At 47.7% G+C, this 17,181-nt stretch overlaps 2 protein-coding genes across 4 annotated transcripts in view; one reads left to right on the top strand and one right to left on the bottom strand.

The window, feature by feature from the left end:
- The window catches only part of ARMC8 (armadillo repeat containing 8), a 103,885-nt gene extending 98,437 nt beyond the window's left edge, over positions 1 to 5,448 (top strand). For all 3 annotated transcript variants that reach the window (XM_026497103.4, XM_026497106.4, XM_026497105.4), the window contains 2 exons: positions 657 to 750; positions 4,794 to 5,448. In XM_026497103.4, coding sequence (XP_026352888.1) covers positions 657 to 750; positions 4,794 to 4,827 — 128 coding nt within the window. In that variant the 3' untranslated portion in view covers positions 4,828 to 5,448. The remainder of the gene's footprint in view (positions 1 to 656; positions 751 to 4,793) is intronic.
- Positions 1 to 17,181, bottom strand: part of NME9 (NME/NM23 family member 9) — a 34,658-nt gene that overhangs the window by 6,185 nt on the left and 11,292 nt on the right. Inside the window, exons 7-10 of the mRNA XM_057315981.1 lie at positions 15,331 to 15,413; positions 14,939 to 15,031; positions 13,830 to 13,984; positions 12,429 to 12,565 (exon numbers count right to left, since the gene is read on the bottom strand). Of these exons, the coding sequence (XP_057171964.1) occupies positions 12,429 to 12,565; positions 13,830 to 13,984; positions 14,939 to 15,031; positions 15,331 to 15,413 (468 nt within the window). The remainder of the gene's footprint in view (positions 1 to 12,428; positions 12,566 to 13,829; positions 13,985 to 14,938; positions 15,032 to 15,330; positions 15,414 to 17,181) is intronic.

Genomic DNA, 17,181 nt, shown 5'->3' with positions numbered 1-17,181 from the left:
TTCTGGTTCACTGGGTCTAGAGGAGATCAGTGCATGAGTGAGTCACTGCAGGTTCTTCATGGGAAGGAAAGACTCCAAGAGAATTACTCTACCCAGCAACTGTGTCTAGAACAAAGTGGAAGGAGGAGAGATTGGATTTGTCATATAGGCCTAGAGACCAAGTACCATCCAGGTGCTAGGGAAACAGAGCCACCCTCAAGGAAGTCCTAGTCTAGTTGGAAGATCAGACAGAGCAGTATGAAGTTGGAACTGCCACGTGCTAACCAAGAGGCCGCAAGAAGTGCTGGGAGGTCAGAGGAGGGTGGAAGAGAACAGAAGGGGAAAATAAGACCTGTCTGGAGTAGGAAGAGCCTGGCCGATGGCAGAGGGCCTTGTGCCAGGTTGAGGAATCTAACCTTGATCCTATAGTCCATGGAGAAATTAATCTATCAGCAGAACCCAGGATGGACTGCAGGAAGGAGGGTCAAGGAGCAGAGAGACCAGTTAGAATGTTGTTGGAGGATCCAAGCATGAGGCAATCCAACTTTACCGGGGATGAGGGGGGTAGAAGGGTGGGGAGTGAAGGACCCTGGTAATGTTCTAGATTGTTGATTGGACATAAGGAGAGCAGCTGTCTGGGTCATGTTCACAGTAACCTGTTAGCTTTAATCTCTTAGGTTCACAAGAACGTCAGGATAAGTTACGAGACATGGGCATCGTAGATATTCTACACAAACTGAGTCAGTCACCAGATTCAAACCTTTGTGACAAGTGAGTATTAAAGTAAAAGGGCCTTGCTTTGGGGTATGTTGGATTCTTTTATGAAAGGGTTTGGCTTGCTTAGTAATTTACTTTGCCAAACTTAAAATCTTTTAGATTCTTGAATTCCTGTTTTAATCTTCTGTGAGCCAAATATGTGGCTTTTGAATAAAAGATAAACTAATAATTAGCAAAATATTAAAGAGTCTCATCTTACTGTGAGTTAACATGAGCCTGAGCCATCTTAGTGTCTATCTGGAGAAGATCCAGGGATCATTCTCTTGACATTAAAATAGAAAGGAAGGCCAATAATAAAAACATCCATTATCTCAAAAATCTCACTGAGCACCTGCCTTGTGTAAGCCTGGCCTGGCTGCTGAAAATATGGCAGTGACCACTGAGGGGTTCCTGTCCTCACCATTTACTGGGAGAGGCAAGAATCATAATAAGAGATCCCTCTACCCTCAAAATAGCCAGAAATGTTCTCCCTGGCTGTGTACACTCCCTCCTACCACAGCCTTCCCTCTGCAGCTCGCTTTCATGCTCCCCCACCCTGTCCTCCAGACACACTTGCCCTCTTGCAGTACCACATCTTCATGCATTTACACATCTGTTCCATCTGGTTTGTCATCCTGTCCTCTGAATTCCCCATTCATTCGGCAAATGTTTTTTTGAATACTAACCTCTACCAGGGACTGTTTTAGGCATTGGAGATACAATGATATAATGGAGGCATTGGAGATATAATGATGAATAAAACTGATGAAGTCTTTGCCCTCGTGGAACTTACATTCTAGTACAGACCATAAACATATGAATATGTAATATGATAGCAGTTCATGAGGCGAACTGTGAAGAAAAATAGCAAGGTGAAGGAGTGAAGAGTAAGAAAGTTTCTTCTCAGATAGATTGTCCAGTAAAGGCCTCTCTGAGGATCTGACATTTGATCAAAGACCTGGATGAAATGAGACAGTCCTCCAGGCAGGTGTTCAGAAGAATAGTATTCCAGGCAGAGGGGACAGTGAGTGCAAGGCTCCGAGGCAGAAATGAGGTTGCCATGTTCAGGAGACAACAGGAAGACCATGAAGCCACAGAAAACAAATGGGGGGGGGGGTGGTAATAAGTGTACTCCAGGAGGTAATGGGGAGCAAGTGAAAAGCCTTGTCGGCCATAGTAAGGACTTCGGATTTTATTCAGAGTTTAATGGGAAGTCATTGGAAAGTTTTGAGCAGAAGAGACCCTATCTGCCTTGAATTTGTGTAAAATCATTCTGGTGGCTGTGTAGAGAATCACGGGCAAGAACAGAAGTAGGGAGAGCAGTTCAAGGCTATTTTAGTCATACAGGTAAGAGATGAGGGTGGTAGTGGTAGAAATATTGAGAAGCGTTCAGATTCTAGATTTAATCTAGAAGATTTAATCTAAAGATAGAGACAACAGGATTTGCTCAGGGATTCAATGTGTAGGATATTAAAGAGAGGAAAGGAAAATGCCTAGAATTTTAGCCTGAGCAACTGGATAGGGTGTGGCCATTTACCAAGATAGTGAGGGATACAAGAGAAGTGGGTTGGGTAGGGAGAACGGAGGGATCTTGTTTGGACATGCCCAGTTTTGGATGCTATTAGATATCCAAGGGACTTCTCGGGATAGTGGGGCTGAGGATATGTATAAACTAGGAGGGCATATAAAGCCATGGAGCTGGATGAAGCCACCTAAGGAAAGTAAGGGAGAGGAAAGACAGGAGGGCTAAGGACTATGCTCTGGAGCCCTCCAGCATTTAGGGGAAAATGAAAAAGATCCAGCAAAGGAAAGGAAGAAACAACTGGTGAAGCAGGCAGAGACCCCGGCACAGGAGTTGTCCTGAAAGCAAGGGAAGAGAGACAATGGCCATTTAGCCTTCACAACTCAGATCAGGTTGTCACCTTCTCCAAAAGGTCTTGCCTGATCCATTCTCTACCCTAGGCTTTGTCAGGGGACCCCTTCTGCCAGGGACTCCTGTAGCACCCATAGGACATACAACACTGTGTCGTGGCTGTCAGCTTGCTTGTCTGCCCACTGAAGGGAAAAGGTGCTTGGTAATTGCTCCTCAAGTGAATGGCTTTGCCAGCCTCTGGAGCACACAGAGCAGGCTGGGCCCCTGCCTCCCTGAAGCTTGCCATCCAGTGGGTTAAAGAAGACAAATCCCCCAAATAATTGCAGCCCAAGGCTGCTGCTCAGGTGAGTGTCCCATCAAAGGCAAGTGACATGCAGGTACTTGCTGATGGCCAGATTTGAGCTGTGCTTTGAGGACTAGTGGCTGCTGACTTCAGTGGTGTGCTCTGTCAGCCCGTCTCTCCTGGCTGAGGGCCACATCGTTTCCTGGGTGTCTTTTTTCATGTTCGTCCAGAAATGAAAATAGTTCTGATCAAAATCATTTCCGGGATGACTGGGAACATTAAAAGAGGCCTCACAGCAGGATGTACGATAGGTTTCAGCCCCAGCCTACAATGGCTTAGATCGGTCTGGTGCTGTTTCCCCATGTTTGCATGGCACGTAAGTTTTCAGCAGTTCTTAAACTGCATTAAAAGAATCAAGGTTTGAGCTACCCTACCTAGTCCATCTAAGGAAAGGTGATCTTGCCTCAAGAACCGTCCATCTGAAAGACGCCTTAAGATACTAAGAGGTAGCAGGAGGATAATAAGGTCATGGTCTCTGAGGTATTAGAAATAGGCAGCCCCTGAGAAAGATTCAGGAGGAGTCTGAATTGGTAGTTCTCATTTTCGTCAAAACCCTCAGGTGGACCTTCCCACAATGGCATATGGAGTCTGTTACCTAAAGAAGACATCTCTCAGGTTCCTTCTGTCTTTAAGGCTTTGTGATCCTTTGACGTTCGAACACTTACAGATGAGGAGCTATTGCCAAACAGCCCTTTCCACCTCAGGCTCAAAAGGCCTTGGGATTATGAGGTGAGGTAGATGGTCATTAAGGGGTAGCCTGTGGCATCATTCATAAGCTTGTTTTTGTAGGAAAATGACCTTGTAGAACCGACTTGCTCATAACTCGGAGACCATCTGTACGGGGCTTTCCATTTTGATGGATTGGACTATTTGCAGTTACTATATAGAGTCTTAGGTTATTACAAGGACATCCCTTAGTAGCCACTTTTAAAACTGTAGGTCATACCCATTACTTCACTGGAGACTGTGCTTGCATCCAGCTTATTGCATGCCCAGTCCACCTTGGCTCACTTTCATCGGCTAGTAGTAACTGAACATTTTAGCCATTTCTTTCCGTAACTTAGCAGGGGAGACCATTGCTAAAACCTGACTTCCTAATTCCCACAATTGTAGCCTCTTGAGAAACTTTACCAAGCTCATGATTGGAGTAGTGAAGGAGTCCTCCTCAGTCCCAGCTCAAAGGAAGACACTTACAAGGATCAGGATGGGTGAGGCCACTGCCCACATCACATTGCTTCCTCTCCAACTAGCTGCCTTCGTCCCAGCCACCCTAACAACCCACATCCCATGCCAGTCAGTGTCAGCAGGCATGATGAGAAGAATGAGATGGAACGCTAACCTCCTTCCTCAACTTGAAGGCATTTGAACCATGAGACAGCCTTGGGTCATGGGCTCTAGGCCCCCCATGCACTTCCTAATCTGCACTTGATTGCCTCTCCCTGGGTCAGTTTTCCTCTTAGCTTCCCAGAACCCTAAGTGTCCTCCCCAGTATCCTGCAGCACCTGCTAAAAACCTGCATGGCGATAGGACAAAGTAAAGAATTTTGGGTCCATTGTAGCCAAATGCCAGTGACAAAGGAAAACTATAGAATGTTACCACAGCAGGTGTAAGGACAAGAGTAGCCCATCCTAAGAGAACCAGGAAGAGGAATGTAGCCAGCATGGGTTTGAAGTTATCTGCTGACCACAGATCTCTGCCCCTTACGGTAGTCACCCAGCTGGGCTCACCCCAGTTCCCTTTGGGGATCTTTTTAGACCCCCCCCATTACCATCTTTCAGCCACAGGATTTTTGCCTCAATTACACTTCTGAAATGATGGCTAACAGGAACTTTGTGATTTCAGGGCAAAGATGGCACTGCAGCAGTACCTGGCGTGATGGGAGCGCCCTGGGCACCTGCAAGCATCCCACATCCTTGTTAAAGGAAGTACAGGAACTAGCCTCATTTGATTCCTTCTATTTGCACAAGTCACCTTGGACTGCAGGGAGCTGTTTTGCAAAAGCAATTTGGTAGGCTTAGATCTCAAATTCATCTTGAGAACATTTTTTTGAGGTAGTAATTTCCTCAGAGGACTATTGTGTTTTGTTTTGTTTTTTTCTGAGCTACCTGGACTCTTTATTAGAACAATCAATCATTTTCCTTTGGACCTACAATTTTTTGCCTATGCTGCAGCCACTTTGTGAGTGAGAATGAATGTGTCTCTGCACACGCAGGTGTGTGTGCGTGTGTGTGCTCGTGGGTCAGAATGAATGAGTGTGTGAATGTGAGGGATACCTCAAATTTTTCTTTTCTTATTTTGTGTGAAAATCTCTTTTCTACAGATTTTCCAGGGTTTAAGCATTGCTTGCTGTATAAAAAAACTTTACTGAATTATATACAGTTTGAATGAAATGTTATTTTAAAAACAAAACAATTGTTAAGTGTTCCATAAAGGTTATGTTGAATTTTGGTCAGATGAATATTTGTAAGTAAAAAATATATGCATTTCTGAACCTCAACTTACATAGATTTTCTTTATAAAAAAACACAAAAAACAAAAAACAAAAACAAGAAGAAAAAAAGGTTGGTTGTAGTTGGCCTGAGTAACAGGCATGATATATGGTGCTGTGCAAAATAGTAAGCTAGCATCTTACTGCCGTCAATATCAGCAGGTACAGAGCCTCTTTTCAGCCTAATTCAATAAGCTCTCAGGCTTCCGAGTCAGATGGACAGGGTGTAGTGGAGTGAGGCAACAAAGTCACCATAAGATTTCTGAACCATCAAGGGGAAATACAACTACTGATAGTGAAAGCCCAGCCCTGACTCTGGCAGGCTACATTTGGCAGGAACTGGGCATCAGGAGCCTCCCAAAGGCCCTAAGTCCTGTCATCGGTGTAGGGATATCTGGCAGGATTTAGAGCCAGTCATGGAACCTTATGCTCAAACTAAAGCAGGTCATCACTTCGTGGAAACAAAGTCCGATCACCTTGTGCTTCCGGAAACAGCATATATCACTGTGAAACTAAAGAATGTTCTACAGACTCATCTGTAGGAAGAAGCAAAGAACACGATAGTTTAGAAAGCTGTTTTTCTCTTAGCTATACTCAGCTAATTCTACTAGTCACTCAGGACTGCTATTCAGTGTACTTTTGTAAAATGAGATCAAAATTGGAGTAAGACGTGGCTGAGATCTTTTCCTGCATGAAGCCCAAAGCACTGAAGTTTGAGCAAGGGAAAGGGACTCTCCCCAGAGGATGGAAGACGGCTGCTTTTACAGCGAGTGCTACTTCGCCCTTCTGCAGCCCTTAGCTTGGCATCTGGCTCCAGCTTCCGGGGCAGCTTCAAGGTGAACTCAACAGAGGTTGCTCTTGACTGTTTGGAGGAACAACCAGCCTTCCTTTCCCTTTGCTAAAAGAAGCCCAGAGGCATTGCGGCCCGGAATCGAGGTCTGTGGCCCAGAAGCTTGCCGTGAGTGTGTGCCGCTGGCAGAGTCCCAAGCCTCCCAGCCACTCCTGATGGGGTTGCTCACGCCGCAGCCACCCCGTCACCACCCTGCACCTTCCTTGGAGGATTTAAATATGTTTGATTGCAAATGAATGTTTTTAAGTGTATTTAATGCAATTTTTCCTGTTCTCAACACGACCACCCAAGATTCAAACACAGAGATTTCCAAGTTGGTGTTTTGTTTTGTTTTGTTTTGTTTTGTTTTGTTTTGTTTTGTTTCAGAACATCACCAATTTAAAAATCTGTCACAACAGGAACTTGGGTTTTGTGCGACCATCAGAGTGCTAATGTGAGAACACCAGTTTAAAGAAAATCGAGTTTATTGGGAATAAAGCCTTATGTAGGCCTACTCATTGACACTTCTAGTACTGAGAAAATATCCTTGGTTGGCATTCGTAACACAAACACTATAGAGTCGGTATTTTAAAGTACGAGGTAAATATTAAGGAAACCAATAATGAATTGCTGAGACAATCTTGAACCCAGATAGCATTAGAAAGCTGAAAGCCCAATGAAATAACACTTTCACACTTAAACTCTGTGGATAAATCTTGCCTGTGGCTATAAACAGATGGACAAAGAAAAAGTGCTTTACTATAATTATCTGTTCTGATTTGAATGAAGGAAAAATGTATTTATTAAAACAAAGCTGTTTGCTGCTTTAGGCAGGTGCAGTGTTCAGTCAGCAAGGAAGTGGGAGGAATGGGGCGTGGTCTGTGTCTCCACCCAAGTCCTTCACTAAGCTTCTCGCTCTCTCTAATACTGCATTCTGTTTCTCCTTTTGTGCCCTGATTGTAACCCAAAATTTATGAACTAGAAAAGAATGTCCAATTTAATAAGTTGCATTTTTTTTCCTTAAGCACTTTATGCAGAACAATACATGTTCTTCTGATAGTGTTTGGATAATATGATTTTAACACATGCTAATAAAAGCCAAGAAAAAAATCATGGCAACTTCTAAAAAGGAGTCTGTTTTCCGAATGTCTAGAACATTAGGAAACATTGGAAGATGATGTGTCCTGGCTTTTGAAACCTGATTCTTGGTCAGTAAGAGGCTGGGAAGTGATTTGCAGTTCCGAGTGGGGGCTGGTGCCCTGTGGTGGTTATAGCTGCGCTATAGGGGGTATCTGCAGCAGTCTGGGAACCCCACTTCTTGGCCTCCTGAAGTCTAGCAGACCTTTTACAGGTGGCCACTCCCAGCCACCAGGACCTCCCCAGTGTTGTGTCCACTGCCTCGATCCTCTCCTCAGCCCCCTACGTATGCCACTCTTCCGCTGCCACCACGCACTGGACTCAGGCCCAGAATTTGGCGGATGACCAGCGGCCCCGTGCACAAGCCGCTGCTCTCCCTCTGCAAGGATGCCCAGGTGCTCTTCTTTCCCCTGTCTCTAAAATGTAGAGAAGCACCTCTTATCTCTTGGCCTTCCTAGAAACAGAAAGCCTTCTTTCCCCTGTCTCTAAAATGTAGAGAAGCACCTCTTATCTCTTGGCCTCCCTAGAAACAGAAAGCCAAGGACATTTACCCGGAACATGGGGGGCAGGGATGTGGTGGTTGGTGAGGTGGTTGGCAGGGGAGGAAATTCCCTTGCCACAGGGCAGACATGAAAGTGAGACCTGGGAAATGGGAGACTGACCCCAGATTCTAATGGAGAGCTGACAGGAGGATGTCCCAACACCTTGCTACCTGGGATAGGGGCTGGTGCTGCCCTAGTCCTGCTCCTTTGCACATTTCACCTGATTGCTGGACAGAGAGGCATGTGTCTGTTTCCAGCATGAGGGTAGTTTTGGTTTACAACCTGGGAACACTGGAAACCCCTGCCTCAAGGGCCACATCGTGACCTATGTAGCCACCTTTCCTCCCTCTATGCAGCCTCTGGCCTTGGCTCTGCTGGGCAGTCAGCCCTCTCGCTCTTTATTTCATGCAGCAGGGCCTGCCCTTGCCCTATCTGGCATTCACACCCAGGAGCTGAGAGGCCTTAATGCCCAAAACTGCAGTCATCCTTCGCCCCCTGGTTTGCTTCCATTGTAGGAAGCCAGGCCCAATGTCTCTGCCAAGGAGTTCCATCCTCAGAGTCGGTTGACATTTTAGCCACTCTCATAAGGCTTTTCTCCTCCAACAAACCCCCTTCCTCGCACCCCTATTCCTTCTGCTTTGAACCTTCCAGACTCTGAGAAAAGAAATGCTCTACCCAGTTACTGATGGAAAGGGTGTGTCACCACTCCTTCCCCTCTACTGCCCCTGCTGCCTTCCCCTCTCCCAACCCCACCACTCCCAGCTACTTCCTGGCGAGGCTTAAAGGTCATCACAGAGAGCAACACGCATCACCCCTACAGTCTCAGTTCCCCCACCTACTCTTCCTCTCCCCCAACTGCTTTCAGAAGCCTTGGTCACACCATTTCTCATCTCTCCAGTGATGGAAGATCCTTGGCTTCCCAGCTTCTGGGGAGATTAGCGGTCAGCTGGGTGCACCCCCAAGTAGCTCATTCAGAGCCGCACAGCACCTGTGCATGTAGAAGACCAGGTGCAGTGTTCTAATGCTCCTCCGAGGCATTGAATCCCCCTCTTGAGCCCACTCAAAGGAAAGAGCGCAGCCCCATGACGGGCTGAGTATCTGGAGGTCTGGAACAGTGGATTCAATTTTCCTGACATCCTGTCAGGGAGGGACCCTCTGAGGACATTGTTTCCCATGGAGGTCAGTACAGATGCCGCTGAACACAACGGGCATGCATGTTTGCATCTAAAGGTGACAAAAAGTCGTGGGGAATGCAGCCACCCACCCAGCGTCACAGGCCTTGCTCCCCTCTTCACACAGCCTGACTCATCCCTCCGTCCCCAGCGCCAGCGTAGCACTGGCAAAAAGAGTAGTGCACCCATGAAGAGCTGTCTTCTGGGAGCTAACTGCGCATTTAAAGAACGTCAAGTCCTAAGCAAAGTCTTCTGGAGAAAACCAGCAAATGAAAGGAAATCGCTAACATTTGCCTTGGGGAGTAGAACCCAGCCTTTTCCTCAGAGAGGAAAGTGGATGCCTGGGCTTAGTGAATTTTCAAATAGACCAAGGAGCAAACTAGCAGGAGGGAATTGCTGTCCATGTTAATATTCACAGGGGTAATAATAGTTACTGAAAACCTCCTGGGATTCAACCCTAAGGACACAGCCATGGAAGGATGGCTCAACCAGATGACTTAGCGAAAGCTGGAGGCAACTTGGCTCCACTGGGAGCTCTCAGACTTTAAGCAGTAGCCAGAATCAGAAACCAAAGAAATGGGGGGAAGGGAGTGTCAAGAAAATCAGATGAACCCTGGTTCCAGTGTAACTCCCAAACATTTCTTTATGAACATGACCTGATTCATGGAGAACCTCAGGTGGTCAACTGGGCAGCGTTGCAGGACTGCTCTCGTGACTGGGTCGGCAGCAGGAAGATCAAAGCCAATTTCTATCTGCCTCCACGTCCATATGCCTGGAAGTGTTATAGCCAATCTTTTTGCACTGTTTTCAAGTTCATAGTTACCAACTTGAACTCTTAACTTGTTTAATCCATAAAATAGATGTATTATTGGGGAAACATTGTCCTATGTAACTCAGTATCCCCTGAGATGACACCATATCACACCAGGGTACAATAACGGATGTCCATTTATTTTATAAAATCCCAGAGGTAGCAAAAAACAAAAACGAAAATCTGTATGTTCTATATACTGTTTAATAAGGCAAGAAAGTATATACTATTTTTATTGTTCACGAGACATAGCTAAACCAAAAAAGTGTTGGTGCTGAAAAGAGTAAGTTCCAATTCTGGAGCTTTCCTATGTGCAGCTGATTCAAGTGCACTGACATTCCATCTCGTGGCCTTGCCCCTGGTCACATGCTCCGGAAGAGCAGCCCAGCCTCTCTCTCAGTCCATGTCCTCAGCAAAGCGACGTGCCTCAGTGGGGCCCACCGCTCCTTCACCCCCATGGCCTGTGGGACAACAGATGTTCTACAGGACTTCTGAAACGTAGCCCTGTGCCCATTCTCTGTCCCACTCACCATCCACAAAGAAGCAGGAAAAGGGCTCTAACTGCATCACAGACAATGAAGCGAGGGGTCAGGGTGGAAGGGACAGTAGAGAAAGATCCTAAGATGTGTGTTCAGAACCAGGAATAAAAAATTAGGAGGATGAGGGGCACCTGGCTGGCTCGGTTGATGGAGTATGAGACCCAGTCTTGGGGCTGTTGAGTTGGAGCCCCATGTTGGGTGTGCAGATTACTTAAAAATAAAACCTTTAAAAAAAATGAGGAGAATGAGTAATTTGTTGAGGACTTAAAATGTGTCAGGCCCCAGGCTAAGAACTTCAATATCCTTTGTCTCCTTCCATCTTCACAACAGCCTGGTGAGGAAGATCACTACTGTGGAGATATTATGGGGCTAATAATGGGTCTGTCATTATCTCCGTTTCACAGGTGAGGAAACTGGGGCCCAGAGAGGTAAGTAACTTTCCTGAGGCTATTCAGCTGAGAACTAGCGGAGCCAGGATTCAAACCCAGGATAGTCTTGTCTCCAGTGCCCTTGACCCCTGACCCTTAACAGAGAAAGTGATGAGTAAGTGGGAAGCATACCGTGCTCCTGACAACTGAGGAGGCACGACACACCCAACAAATGAGCAGCACGTCAGCAGCCCAACCAAGCTGCTTCAGAACCGTGCCCACAGGGGGCTGGGCGTTTATTCCTGGGGTGCGTCTGAGCTCACACCGCTGTGGAAATGTCCCCTTTGCTCAAAATCAGGCTCTCATCTCCCAGCACTCTCCTCAGTAGCACTGATGAGTATTCCCCAGCCAGGCTGCTCTCCTCCTTCCCCAGGCTTGGCCCCGAGTAATACCACTTGTTTCCAATCGCCCCCCAAAAGGATGAAGGTGCGCCATGACCCTGGACACGTAAGGGAACGCATCCTGGGCACTGTCTGAGGGCAGGTCCTAGAGGAAAGCTGAGTGAGACTTCCTCCCAGCAGGGGAATGGCTTTGAAGAACCACAGCACGCGCTCGCGTGTGTCAGCCTGGGTCCCTGATCCGTATAAAGCCACGCTGCCCATGATCTCCCTACTCTACACCCCTCGGCTGGCAGCAAGCAGCCACAAGGATGAAATGAGGGCCAGCGCGGGTCAGCTCCTGTCCCATCTTCCGTTGCCCTCAGACCACCCGTCCTTACTCGGCTGGATTCAGATCTCGAGGAGACTGTGAACCTATCAAACATGTAGGTAAATATATTGGTTAAAACCCGAACGTTTGTGCCCAAGTATGTTGTTAGCATTTCAGATCTACATGCAGCCTTCTGCCAGGAATCCCACCCTCACATCCTTTGCTTTTCCCAGGATACTCACCCCGGCCCCTCCCACCTCACCTCAGGCTCAGAGCCCGGACACCCAACTCGGCAGCAGGAGCGTCATGGGTCAGGCCTAGTTCTCCTTGTGGAGTGGGGTAAGTCACATGCACTCTGGACCCCTTGGGTTTCTCACTCAGATTTGGAGGTGGAGAGGACCAAGTGTGCTTTTCCCAAAATGTGGGGGCTGAGGGATACAAGGGTCACAGCAGGCTCAGGGCCCTTTTGTATAGTGCTCCACTGCCCCGCAACCCCACCAAGGGCCTGGCATGGGGGGTGTGAAGCACAGAGGAAGTGAGGCAGTGACATCTGGCCTCTAACTGGCTTTGAAGCAGGGTTCTAGAAAGCTAGTTACATTTTCCCAGTGGTTTCCACAAGAAAATGCAAAGTGACTTTACAATGAAAATAGGACTCCAAAGTAAGAATGCAGCAAAAAAAAATGTAATGAAGTATTAAAAAGCAACATCATTACTCTGTGAAAACACAGAACTGATCGGGACTGCTACTAAAGTTATATAACGGCCCCTCTCTTTCAAATAGGACCTTATTAGATTGAAGACTCGGTTACCACATAGTTATTATCAACCCCCCCCCCAGATACTCACGGCAGATTTAATAAAGACCATTGCCTTGATGACTTACCCAGAGAGGCTTCCAGAACTTCGTCTGAAAACTTAAACGTGGGGAAGAGCAATGCCAGTTCTCGGCTGGCGGCGTCTCTGTCCTGGCTTCCGTGGACTGCGTTAAAGGGCATTTCTGTGCCGAACTGAGCGCGGAGACTGCGAACGTTGGCAAAATGCACGGGAAACAATTGTTTCATTTGAAAAGAAACGTTTTGCTCTCTGACAGCATGGGCACCAGCAACCAGTTAGCACCCCGCGTTTCTGTGAAACGGCTTTCTCTCCGTTGGCAACGCCAAGAACAACAGTAGGGATGGTAGCTGACATCTATTCCATCATGATGGTGTTCTGGGCACGTTGCCAGGTACTTCACATACATGATCCCGTTTCACTTGTGCCACAGCCCTGGGAAGGACACTCCGGCATGATTCTCAGTTTAAATATGCATGAGTCATGGTGCAAGCTCGGGAGCTGCCATTTTTGTTGATATCACTACCAGAGACTAGCACCCAGCCGAGAGCTTGGTATAGGTGTGCATCGTTAATTCCTCAGTCACCCCATAAGACAATACTAACATTGCTAGGGCTTTCTTTGTGTCAGGCACTGTTCCAAGTGCTTCATGTACATACACACACACACATACATAGGCACCTTTAATCCTCACATCGATGTCTGAGGCATAGTAATACCCATTTTTCAGATGAAGGAATTGAGGCAAAGAGGGATTAATGGATGGCCCTAAGAAGTGCTCTTAACAACATTCTGTGGCCTCCCAGGATAGGTGTCGTAACCCCATTTTACAGATGAGAGAACCGAGGCTCAGAGAAAGGACTTACTCGAGTATGGGGTAACCTAGGATATGAACCCTGGGCTGTCTTACCAGTCCCACACATGAATGTTCTGGCCCCTACAACTGCAGTTACTTAGTCTCTTGCTCATTTCTTTCCTGGTGGCTAGGGCTCTCTCACTTCAAAGGTAAGACACAGTGGATTTGGCATTGGCGATGCCAGGCTAAATACAGGGCCAAGGCGGCCTAGTGCCGATTGCAGAACTGGGTGCTCAGACTCTAGGGCGCCTCAGAACACCCTGGGTAGGGAGGAGGGTGAAGAGGGTTGAGTCTGCAATGCAGATCCCTAGGCCCCGCCCGGAGTCTCTGACTTGGCAAATTTTGGTGGGGCTCTGCAATCCGTATTTCCTGGATGAGTGTTGCATGTGTGTCTGGGACCATACTATGGAAACCTCTAACTGTGGGATTGGATCAGAGGGTGAAGATAGCAGAGTCTCCTTAAATAGAGAGCAAAGAGGTCAGGGTCTCTCCAAATATATATATATATGGATTCAGGGCTGAATATAGAGTAGGGCTCTTGGCTTCCTTGGATGCAGGTTTTGAGATAAATGAAAAGACCCCAGCTGGTGACATCACCTGTCAGGCTGCTCCCTCCTTGCCACATCAGGGTCACAGGGCCCCATGAGCGTTCGCCAGGCAGCGATCACGTCCTCAGTGCCCTCAGGCCTGGTGAGTATCAGGAGGTGGCTCGGTCCACTGCACATGTGATATACCAGCTTCTCAAATGCCTCCTAGCACAGGGAGAGGAAACAGTGACCCAGGGCAGGGGTCCTGGGGCCTATAGTGGGTCAGCGGGCCCATCCCACCCACAGGAAAAGAGGGGGTGAGTGAGTAGCCTTGACATCGGCCAGCATGCCCATGAGGGCCAAGGGAGGGGGGTGGTAATGACCAGCCACACCCAGAGAACCCAGATAAAGGCAAAGGCAGGAAAATGAGACTTTGAGTTGACTTGTTTGGGGTTGGATGAGAGACTGTAACAAGCTAGGTAGGGACACATGTGGAAATCATGTGGATGCCGGATGACCATGGGGTGCGATGTAGCTAAGACTTATTTTTTGCGATGCCTTGCAACCCTTCCCACTGCTTCAAGTAGCAGTACTCTGATTTTCCTTTGGGGAGCCGCCCTTCCCCATTTCACTTGGCCTAGTCTGGCTGACAACCATGATGCCTCTCCCTCCGCCCCCCAAACACACACACCTCACCTGAGAGGTAGGGCTATGACCAAGCTAGGTCCACTAGGCTTCCATCCCAAGGAGGGGAGTCAGAAGCAGAAGCAAGTGGAAAGTGATGGAATCTGAGTTGTCCAATAGCAGCACCAAGAGTGACTGTTCATGGGATTCTGCACCTAAGATCCCTACAACTGTCTTGGTCCTTCTCCCCAACACCTTCTTGTTCAACAACTTCAACTCTCTTCTTCAGTTCTGGGAGTTATGGAGTATCCTTACAATAAATTCTTTATGTCATTACTGAAGTTAGAATCAAAATCTCTTCCTTGCAACCAAAGAACTTTTTACCTGACACAGGCTATAATCACTATGCTGAGAGCAAATTCATGCCTTCTTGCTGCTCATATTCTTGTTCTTCGTAACACGTTATTGCCAAGCTAACATCAATCTATACGCATAACGTTGGAGAAAGAGAAAGAAACGAGAGTGTGCTGGATGTGTGGAAGCAGATGAGCTGACCTCTCCAGCTTTGTGTTGATAGAAAAGTCGCATTTCTGCCTCGGTCATGGTTCTCTCTTCATTTGCTAAAATGTCAAAACCAGCTTCGTGGATCTGTAAAATATACATATATTGTGAAAGGGTAAATCAAGCCCAAATTCATATTCAAATGTGCTGAAAAGTAAAAGATACTGGGAAAGGTAACACAAAAGCAGCGGAGACCCTCATCCTCAACATATCTGTCCCAAATGGATTTAAAAGATTCTATTGCCTTAACTGGAATTTTGATGGAGCTCCTCAGAAACCTCCTTTTCCCACTAGCACACTGTTGTTCGATGCCCCGCCCCTGCTTTTCCACCAGAGGACACATGAGGGCAGTCTGTCCGGGAAGCGTGGTCTGTGGTCTCTCTTACCTTCATAATAATCTCATCAGTCTTTCCGTGGACCACTGCATCTGGCTTAATGATGGCCAACGTGCAGGTCTTCCCTGATGAAGCTGCAAGAAGTGGAGGACGCTGGCGTCAAACGCTGGGCTCACAGCACCATGAGGTTCTCAGGGGGCCATCTACAGGGACCACGTAGGCTCTGCACACAGCTCCCAGGGCCCCCCCTGCTGGCTCCTGGCTGTGCCCCACACACTTGGACTCTAGTGGAGGCACAGGTCTGGCTGCAGACCTCACCCTCAACCTGGCTACAAGGGACGGAGACAGGCAAGGGACGTGAACCTGGGAGAAGAGGGGTGGGGTGGGGGTGGGAAGGGAGGAAAGGAAGGGAGAGCAGGGAGGAGATCAGAGACAACTAGGAGCAGACCCCAGCAACAACTGAAAGAGTCGGCTTGGAGTTGGGGAGAGCTGGAGCAGAGGAAACACGGGCCTGGCCTCTCTTGTGCCTTCCTGTCTCCTCCCCTGATCCTGAGCCCCTAACTGCTGTCTACTGTGTTCTCCTCTCACTCCATGGGCTCCTTCGCCAGTGCTTCTTTTTACGTTTTGTGGCATATGGGCAGTAATGACTGCCCCAGGGCCTGAGTCTGTATGAGTTTTCAGCACCAGCACATTCTACCAAACTGCAATAACCGTCTTCTCTGTCAACACAAATTCTCCTGAGAGAAGACCACATTGGCCAGCTCGTCGTTTGGAGCCAAGGTACCAGTCATAGCTCCCTGAACAGTGTCCTGATGGCTGTGCTTTGGTCAGTGTCCACAGGTCCAGGCAGCTGTGGTGTTGATGGAGGTGGCATGTGGTTGTAGTCCCTGCTCAGGCCTGTAGGGGACCCAGTGTCCAGTCATCAGCCCATCGCTACTATACTCCTGTTTGTATCAGCTTGGCCTTGGTGAGCTTCCTACACTCTCCACAGGCTCTGTATCCCCCCATAGCCTATTTTCTGTTCTCAACCTTTATATCAGTTGCGTGGCAATGAAACATGACAACGTCCGCATTTGAGGAGAGCTTCCTACTCTGAAAATCTCAGAAACGTGTACTGCAAAAATGTGAATCTTTTTAAGCAACAAATCTATCCATTTTTATGTGAGTATTATTTCTAACATCCCATGAACACTTAGACTTTAAGGGACTCTTACAATGAAATCCCGTATACATTGACCCATTAATGAGATCCTTTAGAGGTGCGGGGTGAGAAGAGAAGAGGCCAGATCGGGGCCCAGAGAATTCCAACTTGAAAGGGGAACAAACGAGAACAGGCCAGTGAAGGGGAGGCTGCAGAGAGGCCAGAGATGTAGAAGGAAAATGAGAAAGGTCATGACATCTCAGAAACCAAAAGAGACGAGGGTTTGGAGAAGGAAGACACTGTGGACATCATCCAGGTCCTCCAAGGGAGGCTGTAGGATATGACTGGACACTGTGTGTTGGATTTGGCACCTAGAAGGTCAGTGGTCCCCCATGAGCACCAGGGAGGAGCCAGCACAGAACCAGGTCCGGCAGGGGCAAAGGTGAGGGGTGGCCTAAGGAGTATGGGAGCTCAGGGAGCTTAGGCGTGGAGGAGAGGAAGGCTAAGGGCAAGGGCAGGCTTTTATGTTATTTTCTAGGTGGAGAGACTTGATTTGAGAGGAGATAATGAGGGAGGGAAGAGAAGATCATCCAAAAAAGGAGGTAACATCTGTTTCCTACGGAAGCCTAAACACTGATTTTTTTTCACACTTGAAGGTTTTTTGCTCTCCTGAACTGTGCCTCTTTCCTTGTTAGAGTCCAACTCAAACAGTCCTCATTATCCACACACAAACAGCCTTTCTGCTTCACGCAATAATAAAA

Source organism: Ursus arctos, unplaced genomic scaffold (genome assembly GCF_023065955.2).
Source record: "Ursus arctos isolate Adak ecotype North America unplaced genomic scaffold, UrsArc2.0 scaffold_20, whole genome shotgun sequence".
Taxonomy (NCBI): domain Eukaryota; kingdom Metazoa; phylum Chordata; class Mammalia; order Carnivora; family Ursidae; genus Ursus; species Ursus arctos.
The sequence above is the reverse complement of the archived record's forward strand: the minus strand, read 5'-3'. Positions and strand labels throughout refer to the sequence as shown.